This window comes from Haliotis rubra, unplaced genomic scaffold, assembly GCF_003918875.1.
Source record: "Haliotis rubra isolate DU_JTF1 unplaced genomic scaffold, ASM391887v1 Scf109, whole genome shotgun sequence".
NCBI classification, from domain to species: domain Eukaryota; kingdom Metazoa; phylum Mollusca; class Gastropoda; order Lepetellida; family Haliotidae; genus Haliotis; species Haliotis rubra.
The window spans coordinates 765885-780000 of record NW_025764992.1 but is presented as its reverse complement, the minus strand read 5'-3'; the positions used below and the strand labels follow the sequence as shown (position 1 = coordinate 780000).

At 41.1% G+C, this 14116-nt stretch overlaps 2 protein-coding genes across 2 annotated transcripts; both read left to right on the top strand.

The window, feature by feature from the left end:
* The first annotated feature begins 240 nt into the window (after positions 1-240).
* On the top strand, positions 241-2656 carry LOC124283153 (conodipine-P3-like). Its single transcript, XM_046719184.1, has 3 exons — positions 241-347; positions 897-1068; positions 2290-2656. The coding sequence occupies exons 2-3, from the start codon at positions 898-900 to the stop codon at positions 2482-2484; spliced, it is 366 nt and encodes a 121-aa protein (XP_046575140.1). The 5' UTR covers positions 241-347; position 897; the 3' UTR covers positions 2485-2656.
* Positions 2657-7244: 4588 nt separating this feature from the next.
* On the top strand, positions 7245-13924 carry LOC124282674 (toll-like receptor 4). The gene is made up of 2 exons (XM_046718703.1): positions 7245-7329; positions 10727-13924. Exon 2 carries the CDS (start codon positions 10736-10738, stop codon positions 13070-13072), a length of 2337 nt encoding a protein of 778 aa, XP_046574659.1. The 5' UTR covers positions 7245-7329; positions 10727-10735; the 3' UTR covers positions 13073-13924.
* Positions 13925-14116: the final 192 nt, after the last annotated feature.

Below are 14116 nucleotides of genomic sequence, written 5' to 3'. Positions count from 1 at the left end.
ATTCCAGCTTACATATATCATCGGGCCGAATCGAGATTCCAACTAACTATAATAACTTCCTGGTGTTCCCAAGGGACACAACTCTAGAGACCCGTGCCCCAGGTGTGTTAGAGTACCAGTGAAACAGAATACATGTATATCAATGTTACCACTCTGGTACTAACTTGATGTACATCACAAACTACAGCACGCAATGACACATGCATGATCATGGGTCATCTGGGTATATTTATACTTTCTCTTCCTGCTCATTATATTCGTGGATAGAATGTTACGGAAATATTTCACAAGGAAGTATTACTGCACGTGACATTCTTCATCTGTGTGCTACATAACGTGGTGGGAAGGTAGGTATTTAGGTGCTCGTAATAACAGGTTTAAAAAAACATTTTTGATTGCTGTCTGGGTGGGTTTTTGTGTTTTTGTTTTGTATTTTTGTTGTTGGTTTGTTTTGGTTTGATTTGTTGGTTGGTTGGTTGGTTGGTTGGTTTGGTTTTTTTTTTGTTTTGTTTTTGGCTTTTTGTTGTTGTTTTTTGTTTGTGTTGTTGTTTTTGTTTTTTTTTGGGGTATCTTTTAGAAAAACGTATGATATATTGACCTTACACACTTGCCAGGTTCTTTTGAGGACTTGGTTAATCCCAGTCGTGGCGAAAGATTCTCATCATGGGCGGATCCAAAAGACTTAAGACCGCATTCAGGGGCGTTGGCAGAGGAAAGCCCCCTCCTCAAAATTCCTGGATCCGCCCATGCTCATATTGTTGATCACTGGACTCGATTATTTCAAGGCCGCCGCCATATAGCTGGAATATTGCTGAGTGCGGAGTAAACCTTAACTCACTCACTCACTCAATACATAGATGAACTGTCTTCAATTGCAGTAATGTATTGTTTTCCAGTATGGGTAACCTAGCGATCGTATTGGTGTGTATTGCCTTTGTTGGATGCGTCTCCAGTGGCGACATATGTGTTGGCGGTGACGTCAACGGCTGTACGACGTTGTTCAAGTGGGTACCCTACCAGTCTACGTTCAGACCTTACTGCAACAGACACGATGTATGCTATGCGTGTGTAAGTACATGTAAATATTGCTTGACTTGGCAGAAGGAAGAAGTTACGAATGATTTGTCAATGCAGGAGTGAAAGGATTAACGTAACTTCAGTATTTCATTACATAGTATCAACGTCATGTAGGAAGAACAGTGTTTTCTGCTAAACTAGATATTTTATTATCCGAATTATGAACCTAAATATTTCTATTTAAACGCAACTTACAACAATTTTTTACTCGTAAATATAATTAATTTTCCAAGAATATTCATGACAATATCGCATCACTGTATCGTGTTGTTTAGACACGTTAGACATTGAACAGTTCTTCCTTTCAGATTTACACGTTGCGTTAACATCTCTATACCCCAGCAGCTTGGTTGTGTACATTTACATCTGTATTCTCAGTTATGAGTGAGTGAGGGAGTTTGGTTTAACACTGCTTTGTTATGTACACTTCTGGTTGACGTACTGAGTTAAATCCCACACTATGGCAAATTCTACACTTTCGTAATGGAGGAGTTTATACGGTGAATGTCTTCATGTAGACCCGTGAAGGTCCGGGTTAGAATTGGTCTTCAGTAATCCATGCTTGTCGAAAGAGGAGACGAATGGGATCGGGTCGTCAGGCTCGCTATCCCAATTGCATAGATTGATGCTCATGCTATTAATCACTTGATTGTCTGGTCCAGACTCGATTCTTTACAGACCGCCGCCAAATGACTGGAATATTTTCTGAGTGTAGCGTTAAACAACAAACAAACAAACAAACAAACAAACTTCTTCTAAATAAATATTACTGGGTAATGTCTACTTAAAGTGAGTGAGTGAGTGAATTTTGCTGTACGCCGCTTTTAGCGATATTCCAGCAATATCACGGCGGGGACACCAGAAATGGGCTTCACACATTGTACCTGTGTGGGGAATCGACCCCGGGTCTTCGGCGTGACGAGCGAATGCTTTAACCACTAAGCTACCCCACCGCCCCACTTAAAGATAAGGAACTAACAGTAAAACACTAGTAGGCCGTGAAGATTTGTGAGAACATCATGCATTTAGATCAGCACTGATTTTATCATGGTATACCTTTGCTTACGTTAACCTGACACTGTTAGACACTGTTAGACACTGTTAGACACATGTTGCATGTAATATAGTACATCCTTGAGCGTGGGTGTTCACACATTATCACATTGTGTTTACTTCCTTTTCATAAGGATGCATATACGTCTTTCCTTATAGGGGTCAAGATATGAAAGGTCAAAAGAAGACTGCGACAGGCGTTTCAAAAGGAACATGGACAAGAGCTGCAGTGACCTGCAATGTCGAACCATGGCGGCCTTTTACTACAAGGCTGTGCGGGTGTTTGGACATTTCTTCTACCGAGACCCAGCCAAGTCGTGGTGTGGGGAGTCGTGGGTGTTTAACTGCATGTGATACATGGCAGTTACGTACTTGCAATACATACAGCGGGACACCTGATCAATATTTGGCGTTTGCTGTTTTTTAATCCATTAATCTGTGGTTGTAGTTTTGTTACTTGTTTCTAAACACGACGTAATTATCGTTGAACGGCGAGTGACATCTCAATAAAATATAATTTTCATTATTTCGAATGGTTCGGTAGTATTTTCACAGCTACACACTGCGTGCGTGCGTGAGTGAGTGTGTATGTGTGACGCAATTATATACCTGCCCCTGTGATCAAATGATGCTTACTGAGGTATTAAATTACACTCTTTCCTTCTCTCATTCAGATGTATTATTTTATTGTAATCCAACTTATTGATACCTCAGTGAGAGGGGCGGTGGGGTAGCCTAGTGGTTAAAGTGTTCGCTCGTCACGCCGAAGGCCCGGGTTCGATTCCCCACACAGGCACAATGGTGAGGCCCATTCCTGGTGTCCCTTGCCGTGATATTGCTGGAATATTGCCAAAAGCGGCGTAGAACCCAACTCACTCACTCACTCAAAATAGCGCACTGATCAAACTGTAACATGATGTCCAGCCGACCTCGTGAAACAAGTATTTCCGGTATTATACACTTTTTATGAAACCCAAGAGCACGGGTACATCTGTGAGAAGCCTTGCAACAGAATCCAAAACAAGTTGACATTTGAACCTTTGATCATTCTGGGTTGTTTACGTCCAAGGGACGTAACCCAGCACACAGCGAATTGTGGCAGGCCGACCGTGACACGTTTAAAGAAAGAGTGAGTGAGTGAGTGAGTTTAGTTTTACGCTTCTCTCAGTAATATTCCACCTATATGGCGGCGGTCTGTAAATAATCGAGTCTGGACCAGTCGATCCAGTGATCATCAGCATGAGCATCGATCTGCGCAACTGGGAACCGATGACATGTGTCAATCAAGTCAGCGAGCCTGACAACCGGATCCCGTTAGTCGCCTCTTACGACAAGCATGGGTTACTGAAGGTTCATTCTGACCCAGACCTTCACGGTCTTCAGTAGGTCATGCAACCCAACTTGTACCTTGTAGGTTGAGTAGGAAAGGTGTTCTTTCTGTGTTCTTCTAATGAGTACACATAGAAGTTCCCTGCCACCTGGAAGGAGAGGTTTCGGTTTAACTAGGTCCGGATTGTAGAGGTTTTACAGTAATAATTTAATAACACTAACTGTAAATGTTCTAGGTCGGATTACAAACCCAATTAGGACTCTGCTCCGCACAGGCATTCCACATTTAACTCCGATCTGGAAATCGAATCCGAAGTGGGTACTGGCACATTCTTTTAGAGTGCAAGGAGAAAAATAACTCGGACATTATTACTGTGTAACATATGGTAGTGGTCCATGCTTGCGTACACACAAGCGCACACACGCGTGTGCACACGTGTTAAAAACTTAGACAATGTGTGAAGCCACTCACGTACGTAGTATTGAGGGGAAATCGTTGACCACACATACACACGCACGCATGGACGGACGCACTGACTCACGAACTTGCAGGATGTCCTTTAGAAAGTGCAGTGTCACTCACTCTCATCCTTGATAGTGCGTCACAAAACGTTACCATGGTGACTAGCTTCCTCTCTTTATATTGATAAATGTATATCTATTATGGCAAACGTTGCACCAGGAGGCAGTGTAATTTCTGCGTGGGTGCGCGCGTGGGTGCGTGCGTGCGTGCGTGCGTGCGTGCGTGCTGACCAATACATCTGTAATCGTTCTAACGCATGATGTCATGCCGCAGGTGAACACTGATACCCAACCCAGACACTGTATAAGGACTCCAAGCAGTGTCACAAAATTCATACCGAGCTCCAGCAGTGTTATCTGCATATATAGAGTATCTGAATCACATCACTGTTCAGTTCAGTCACAGTTTGCACAGGATGTGTGACTATGACATGCACTATTGCATCTCATCCCTGTTCGCAAACAGGAGCACCTGTTTGTCAAGCGGTTGCTACTGAATTACCACCTGAGGTAACCCTGTCCGCCAAAACACTGTAAATGGCAGTTGCACATACTGGGTGTAACACAAGCACCTGTGTCTCATTGCCGGCGGCGACTACGTGGATCGGGTGACCATGCTCACTTGGTTGATGACGTCGTGAGATGTTGTTCATTACATCAATCACTGGTTTATTGATCCAGATATGAATATCAATACTACATATAATTGTTTTTTCATGATGCGTTTCTTTTGTGCCTATTGAAACATTTCCTTAGCTGACACGACCTTCAACTAGGGTTTGTTAGACGCAGTGTAGCAGTGTAACGAATAATACTGAGCCCAAGTTTACTTACAACGACTGATTTGAATTGATAGTATGAGTGTAAATATTTGCAGCAATGATCTTGTAAAAACTATTCGCAATAATTGTAAATGTGAACATAAGCATGCAATTTGGTGCCTGTCAATGCATTTGTAGTTCTGGTCAATGTGAATATATTCGCACCATCGATGAGTATATTGGCATTCATGGTGCTGAACAGAGAGTAGTGTGCATATGTTTCAGGAATAACCCTAGACACCATGTTCTCTATATGGGATGAGTGAGTTTACGCCGCTTTTAGCAACATTCCAGCTACATCATGGCGGGGGACTCCAGAAATCGGCTGATAACATTGTATCCATGCAGGGAATCGAACCCGGGTCTTCGGCGTGAGAATAAAGGGCATTACAAAAGGTCTCACCACTTCATCCCTGTATCGCTTGGCATTCAGATTTCCTCGGATGATAACCCGTCTTGTTGTTCGGCCACAAATGGCACCCCATACCATTACGCCCCATCGAGCGGATGAATTTCTTGACTGCAGTTTGGCGCCATTCGCTCTCCTCTATGTCGAAAAACTCGAATTCTGCCGTTTCTGAACAGACAACCGACTTTCATCTGTAAAGAGCACTCTCTCCCAGTAATGTCGCGGTCACCGACGTACAGATCGTGTCCATTGCAGTCTGCGTCGACGGTGTAGACGGGTCAATGCCATTCCACGGAAGGTACGGTAGGCTCGTATACCAGCCATACCAAATCGTCCAAGGACTGTCCGTCTGACGTTGCCATCATGAATCTGTGACGGATGCAGCGGTCTTCGCACCAATGTCATGAATCTTGGTCTTCCCGATCTTGGGCGGTCCTGGGTCTGGCTCGAAGTAGTATCCCGGGCTGTTATAGTGGGTCCACAACACTTTATTCGGCAGCTAAATATGCAAATTACATGATAGTGCAGCAACGGCCAGGCAGCATCACAGAGGCGATCGTCCGCCCACCTGCCTAGCCGCTGTCCGAGGGTCAAGTCCCGTTACATTAAGAATTCATTGTCTATATACTACTGACTGTCAGGCTGCCCTGTATCGTATTACGACACATGTATGGTCAACCTGCAGTATCCAGCATGCACCTCATCCACGATGTTAAACTTCCGTGGCCAACCGGCCATAATCTAAGGTTAATTAGGGTTAATTACACGCAGGCAGCTGACCTGTACATGGCTGTACTGATGGTCATGATAATAAGCTGTTGATGTTTCATGTATAGTGTCAGCACTGTGAGTTAGATTTAGATAACACAACTTTAACTCTTTTTTTTTTTTTTTTTTTTTAAGAGGTGTTTGCAGAATTTATGTCCTAAAAATAAAGAAGTTGTTTAACAAACTATCATTAAAATATCGACACAGTTCACTATTTGTTACGAGGGAGGAGTGCAGAGTAAGGGACAGCCGGGTGTGCGAGAAAGGATGGAGACGGCACAGCACAGGGTTTTTTTTAATTTTTTTATATTTGTTTTTATTGGTTCCCATGATTACAATGTCATATGTAGAACAGTGGTGTACAGACAGATGGATGATGTACAGGTACTATGTCAATATCATGTTAATACACATATATAAGTCAATAAAAGAGAAATATGACCTCAGGTAAATTGGGTACATTTTAAATTCATCAAAGTACTTGGAAGAGAAGACCCCATTTATGATTGAAATCTTCTATTTTATTATTTCTTTTGCAAATATGGTTTTCCACAAAGAATATTTCTTTCAAATTTTTTATAAATAGAGCTATGTTTGGATGCGTATTTTTAATACTGCATACGTAAATGTGTCTTTTTGCTGCAATGATGATGTGATTTAGTAATATATTATGATGTAGAGTACCAAACCAAACCATATGTTTTGATAATAGCAGTGGATGAGGGTATAAATTGTTAAGCCAAATTTGCAGGTTTTTCCAAAAAGTTTGTGTCTCCTGACATTCCCAGTACACATGACACAACTTTAACTTAACTCAGAGAATATACAAACATGTCTATATTTCCCGATAAACCCCATACCCCATCAAAGTGCCTACGACAGTAGTTTAGTTTTCGCAACAACAATTTTTTTATTTTTTTATTCTTGGGCAAACATTCATGATATCTGCATTTTGAATATTGTCAAATTCTTTGACACAGTGCGAAGAGTTTCTGCACTTTTGGGTTTCCTGGAATAAATTGTCACCTGTTAGCTGTAAATACGACTACAGTGTAGACTTTCTGAGATTCAGATACTTGCAAATAAAGAAAAACATTTAGAAATAGATTTGTTTCACAACACAGTAAATATATGTGCGATGCAATCTGCTATTTGAAAGTAGGTTGTATTCAATGCGGAAATATGAAGCTGTATTGAAACTTCACCAGCAGAGTATCACTGCGACATCCTTCATTTGACTGTTTCCGCAAAGAAGGAAACGAAAAGCGGTCTCCTCGTGGGAATAGATAACAGTTGCCTGTGCAGACGCTGCCCTCTCTACCCGGCTGATAGACGTGTTTCGAACTCCAGGTAAGCTGCTGATTAACACCGCAGGTTTTTTATTTTGAGAAATATTTGATTAGTTTGTTTCAAATGGGTAGCGCCATATAAAGCTATGAACTTGCAAATGAAGTAAGCGCCATTATACCTGCAAGCATGCTACTCTTACACGTTCCTGAATGAAACTTAATTTGATTTTATAATATGAAATTCTAATGTTTATGGGAAATATACCTACTTTCGAAAAATGTACTATGTCCATATTGTGTGTGAATGTAGTACTGGGCAGTATTAGCATAGACTGATTATTTGAAGAAGCCTACAGCCCGAGACAGACAGACAGACAGACAGACAGACAGACAGACACTTTATTCAGTAATATACGGCCTTATGGCCCATTTTACAGTTAATATATAATGTATTTATAATGTGACGTGAGCACAAATTGAATAGTTATCTAGCAATGAATATACATTTTAACAATGTTGCAACTGCATTTATAATTAGATCAAAATCGTCGTGTTTATACCTTCTGGATAAATTGACATTAAAATTGTGTAGGGAAAGTCTAAATTTACACATGGCTCTTATCAAATCATTATTTTCTAATGATGTTAAATATTTCCCTGGTTCTATAGTTGACTTAATCGAATTATAATGACATAAAAAAGGATGAGGATGAAATACTATTGTGCCATGTTTGATAATACATATCTTGTAATCTATGTTTTAATGAAAATAGAAATAACTCCTCATCACAGTCTTGCGCAATCCAAACAAAAGAATACCCACAAGTAAACAGCAAAGATCTAACATTTGAAACCAAGTTACAACTGGTCTTACCATTATCATCAAGAGTTTTTAATAATAAATTATAGCATTGATAAGGCCCCGTGGCGTTATCTCGTATCGCTCTTGCAGTGATGTACATCGTATCTTATGCAAATCGTTAGCTACGCTGTTTATGGAGTAACTTAAAGACAGTTATTATCTCGTTCATTCGAATATATCCATTGGGCACAACTTCCACACTGCATCCTATGTTATTCCGGCAGCTAGCGGGGAGTTAATGTTAAGATTTCAACTCGCACGGTAACGTTTAACATTACAGCAGCTGATTCGGTTCGTGCAAGCCTCGCCGCGTGCAAAGACAGGGACAGTAAAATGTTGAAATAGAAACGGAACGAAAATATTATATTCATTTCTCTTTGCAAACCTACTGCTTTTGTTGGGTCTGTTTTTATATATTTCCGATGATCTGTGATCAGTAATCAAATCACGTATGTTAAATCTTTCTATAAATTAGGAAAGTATATACTTTCCAAGTTTGCACTTATATCGATTTTTCGGTTTATTGGATCACACATTGTAACCCTGTGGAAAATCGAACCGGTGTAATTCGGTGTGACGAGCGAACGCTCTAACCACTAGGCTACCCCACCGCCCCTAATTGCATGGAACATTGATAAATACATACAAACATGCGAAATGTGCAAGGTATATCATATTCTCGCACAAAGACGAGTAAATTCTGACCGGCGAACCTGTTGCTGATAAAGATGTTGACACTCTTTGTTGACACATAGATATTTCGAACAGTCAAGTGTCATTGATTCACTGGGTTGTCCTTTGTTTTCAACGTGATCAGGAAGTCTATTAACTCTATCCTTGTTCCTGTTGCCGAAACTTGCATAATATAGTCCATTCCAGGAAGCATTTGTAAGGAACGAATGGGCGTCAATATTATAATGAACTACAACCAAAACTAACACAGCATACGGCCCCGAATTCCAAATAAGGATATAAGGCCGCATTTGTTCCAGCTGTTATTTGATTGGTCACTTGGGCTTACAATCTGTTCAGGGTAACACTGATGGTGGAATATTATTCAAACCCTGTATTAAATACAACGTAAGGTCGATAGATCGATTTCTCGTCATTTGAAGACATCATTTGTCAACGAGGTACAAACATACATTGATGCAATTTTGTTAACACTAATGGTAATTTTAATGATTCATGGTAATTCAATATTTCACGATTTCATATACTTTTTTTTTTTTTTTTACAAGATCACCAACCTAAGTTTTGGCACCTGTTTTTCGCGAATTAATTTGAATGAGTATGTTCGTCACAACTGTTGATATTTTATATCGCTAATGAGATAAACAGTTTAACAGTGTAACGGGAACATGTTAGTCGTTGAAGGTCAGATGACCAAAGATAGATAAGGTAGATGATATAAATTCTGTGCATTACGTCATTATTCTGTACATTACGTCATTTACCACGAAAGGTCAAACCCGCGTGAATCCGCCTCTATTCTCAAAACATCCCGCCTTCGACGTGGCAGAGTCCTGATCAAACGTCCAACGTCAACTTGGTTCATTCCAACCCGTTGTTCCTGCAGGACATTGCCACGTTAGCTGTGACTGGTCAGTGATTGTTGACGGTGACGTACGCGCCGCCTATGGATATTCCAGACATGTGTGACAGGTCTTGACTGAGTGCTGACCATAGTAAGGTGGCTATGTTCTGCTGTTGGAGGTACTCAGCTGTCCAACAGCAACAGACCTCTCTGTGCTCCTCAGGCACAAACTCAGGACAACGTCCATGACGGTCATTCACTTTATCTATGAATCCTGTTTCGTTTTTGCATGCCAATTCCGTTTCCACCTACATTTTGTATCATTCCAACTTTTTGGTAGAGAACCAATATGGCGGCATCCATGTGATGCATGCCCCTGCTGTACCCTTCACCAGAATATACAAAGTTAATGGTACCTGACCTTGTTGGTTTTCCTTTGAACCACTGAACAAGTTTAACCTGGTCCCGTGCATACCTGCACCGTGTTTTCAATAGTTCAATAGTTTTCACGCCATGAACACGTCATTCGTCTACGTCACACAATGATGCGCCTGTCGAGAGTCTGATGTCCCCTGATAATACTGGAATATAGCTAAATGCGCCATAAAACCATATTCACTCACACAGTAGTCGACATGGCCCATGCTACACTGTAAGGAGAATGGGAGCGAAATGACAACTTTGTGTCTCTAACGCAGTACTCTTGGCAACATTGGGACCAATATACTTCTGGTGCTCCCAAATCCTGTTATGGCTGGAATATTTAAAGGATGTGTGTAAATTCCTACCCACTCACAGTGAGAAATCGGTATTTCACATCTTTTTCTAGGGCGGTGGGGTAGCCTTGTGGTTTAAGGGTTCGCTCGTCACACGGAAGACCGGTTTCGATTCTCCACAAAGATACAATGTGTGAAGGAAGCTAAACTGTAAGAAGGGAGGTTATAGGCCACGAAGATTCCCGTTGTATTAACTGGCAACTTTCAGGGAGAATGATAGTAATGATTATAATATGTACATGGCAGCGTTCATATAATATGTGCTATTCCAATCTACTTTCAGGAAAGAAAAATGCGTATGTCAACCTTCTTCACTACTTTAATCCTGGGTTTAAACTGCATTTTAAGCACACCGTCATCACTTGGAACTAACGGTTCAAAACCTGCTCCCTGCACGAAGACATGGTTGAACCACTGCTGCCACGTCGACTGCTCCAACAGAAATTTGAGTGAGGTGCAGCTCCCACAGAATTTACCAAACTCAACATGTGTCTTAAATCTAACATTCAACTTCATTAAATCATTCCCAGAAACATATTTCCAAAAGTTACCCAATCTGACAATTCTGGATCTGTCCCACAACCAGCTCGGACAAGAAGTGGGCGTGGCTTTCAGTGACCTTCCAAGGCTGAAACACTTAAACATATCTCATAATAATGTACAAAGTATATCTTTGGAGGCATTTTCGAATCTAACGTCCCTAGTTCATCTGGATATGTCCTGCTGCGGGTTACGGTCAATAGAACCCGGTTCGCTCTCGCGTCTACAGAACATTACAACGCTGAATCTCACAGGGAATTGGCAACTCGGATTTGATGGATTGGAAAATGCAACGGAGGGTCTTGGAACCTCAGCCATAACAGAACTGTATATCAACAACATTGTTTCTCGCCATAAACTCTGTGTGGTGGTGCTTGATCGTCATTTGAGGAATCTTGAGAATACGTCCCTGAAAACAATTGAAGCAGATAGAAACAGCATAGTTAGTTTTGGAGGACAGACTCTGGAGCTTCTTCCAAAAACATTGCAAAATGTGACTGTTCGCAGGAATAACTTTGCATTTGCCCAATACGTACTCTCCCTCTCAAACCTGACCGGCCTGACGCATATTAAACTGGGAGGAACTGTGCGAGACCTGTCACAAATCATACCCGTTGCTGATGACCTGTCAACTGTTGAATATTACCACTGTAGCCATAGCGAGAGTTGTGCTGCAGAAGAAAATATGTGGTCATTTCCTCAAGAAACCTTTGAAATGCCTTTGAGATCAAATATATTGACATCCAACAAAACAAGACCTCTTCATATTCCACCCAACTTAACGTATGTAAGTTATGCCAATGCTGAATCATCTATAACGCTTTCCGAGGTCCATTTTGGCGAAAACAAGCTAGAACATCTTGACCTTTCGTTCAACGTCATGGTCGACTGGCAGGGGCCAATAATTGGTTTGAATCATTTGAAAGTTTTGAACCTGGCACAGAACGTAGCCAGTAATGTGTCTTATCATTTTTTTGAGTATTTGACATCATTAGAACACTTAAATCTTTCAGGCAATTCCCTCGATAGATGCATCACGTGTGACAAGAAAGGTCAAATATTTGGCAGTTTGAAGAATCTTGAGTATCTCGACCTATCGAAGCAGTTCCTCCATCATTTACCATACAACATATTTCAAGGCCTGCATAATCTCAAAGAATTAGATTTATCCCACAATGCTCTCCCAGAGATAGAATTAAATTTAACATGTAATAAAAAATTGCAGTACATAGATTTTTCATACAATCAAATCTGGTACATATATAAGGGCCTAAGACATCAACTAGACATGTTGGCAGCTCGGCCTATGATGAACATCAGCATCAATTTGACTGGCAATCCCCTTTTGTGTAAGTGCGCGCAAATTGAATTTCTTAAATGGCTGGAAATTTCAAAAGTTGGGATCTTAAACTTTGAAAACTATACATGTTATAATAATGAAGACCGTAACATTCATATGAAGAACCCGTATGTGCTTATCGAAAATTTTAGAGTTTCATGCAGCCAAGAAGTTGGAAAGTTGGTGTGGATTTTGTTCGCAACGTGTTTCGTTTTTAGTCTGATATGCTTTTCAATGATTTACCGCAACAGATGGAAGCTCCGATATCTTTACTACGTTGCAAAGTTACGAGTGATGAAATTGCCAGAATCTAGACAGTCGTTTGATTATGACGGCTTTATATCCTATGCTGACGAAAACAGAGAGTTTGTTTTGACGGTGATGATGCCAAAATTGGAAGCGGAGGGCATAAGACTGAACGTCCATCATAGGGACTTCCTGCCTGGGAATCCCATTGCGGAGAACATCATTGACGCCATTCAGAAGAGTCGCCGGGCTGTGATAGTGTTGTCAAAGGACTTCGTGAGGAGCAAATGGTGCATGTATGAAGTGAACATGGCCAATATGGAAGGGATCTCTACTGGGAGAGATGTTTTGGTCATTGTGATGTATGAAGATGTACCGACCAGAGACGTGCCCCCCGAGTTGTTGTATCACATTCAGAACAACACCTACATCGAGTACCCGCATATAGGGAGTGACACTACGTTTTGGGAACATCTCAGTCAAGCTTTGAGAAACGAGGAATAGAATGTGGATTGAATAACAGTAAATAGGTTATTGAGCTGAATCATTTCTGGAACTGGTGGACTCATTTGTGTTGATGATGCAAAGGGATCTAGAAGACAGAAACGTCATCCCGTCAATTCCTGCTATAGTTTCGACCACAGCGTTAGTCTCAGCTTATCGTGGGCATCAGGATGTCGCTGAGGCCGTGCGAGTCTATGAGGATGGGAAAGGGTTCGATACTCATGTCACTTGGCTGAGCGCCTCCCTGCAAGGTCGTATCCTAGTTGTTAATATTGGTGACTTTGACCTAATTGTCTAAAAGTGCCCATTGCAAATAATTGCTGGCTATGTCACGGCAAGCGTTCTTCAAAAACAGCGCAAGAACGATTTTCGTAGGAGGGAGATGTGGCATAGCTCGAAAACCTGAATTCTCAAAAGAGAGAAGAAGAAACGATTGTAAGGGACACTTCCATTTGTTGTAACGTGGATACTCACGTTGAGACCTACATGTATATTTTTATGATTATGATGATGATATGATTACACTTTTGCCAAGACATTGAAGGCTGTTATTGGCGCCTCCATCTTAAGACATTAAGGCCCATATTAACTCATGCAACATCAGGTATTCATTACCCATGTATATAATAACAACACGTTTCACAAACAATACCTGTTTCATATATACTTGCCTAACATTTCTTTCACTGCAGTCATGTATTTCACAAAGAGAAGCTATCAGTGTAAATAGCTTATGCCTATGTGTTGTGTTAGTTGATTTCAATTTCCTTTCACGGAACAGCTTGCTAGAAATGGCTTTATCAGGGTTACAGCATCCAAGGACTCGAGTAGCTTCCAAAACTTTTTATTGTACAGTGCCCCGTTCCTCAAAGCGATCGTAGCGCTACGACTGCCTTAAGTCTATGTTAAAGTATGGGAGTTACGATCATCTTAGCTCTACGATCGCTTTGAGGAACAGGGCCCAGATGTGGAGGAATGTCCAGATACGATGCATCTGTGACAATGATACCCGATGTTTTTCCTATTTCGATATAGTTTTATCAT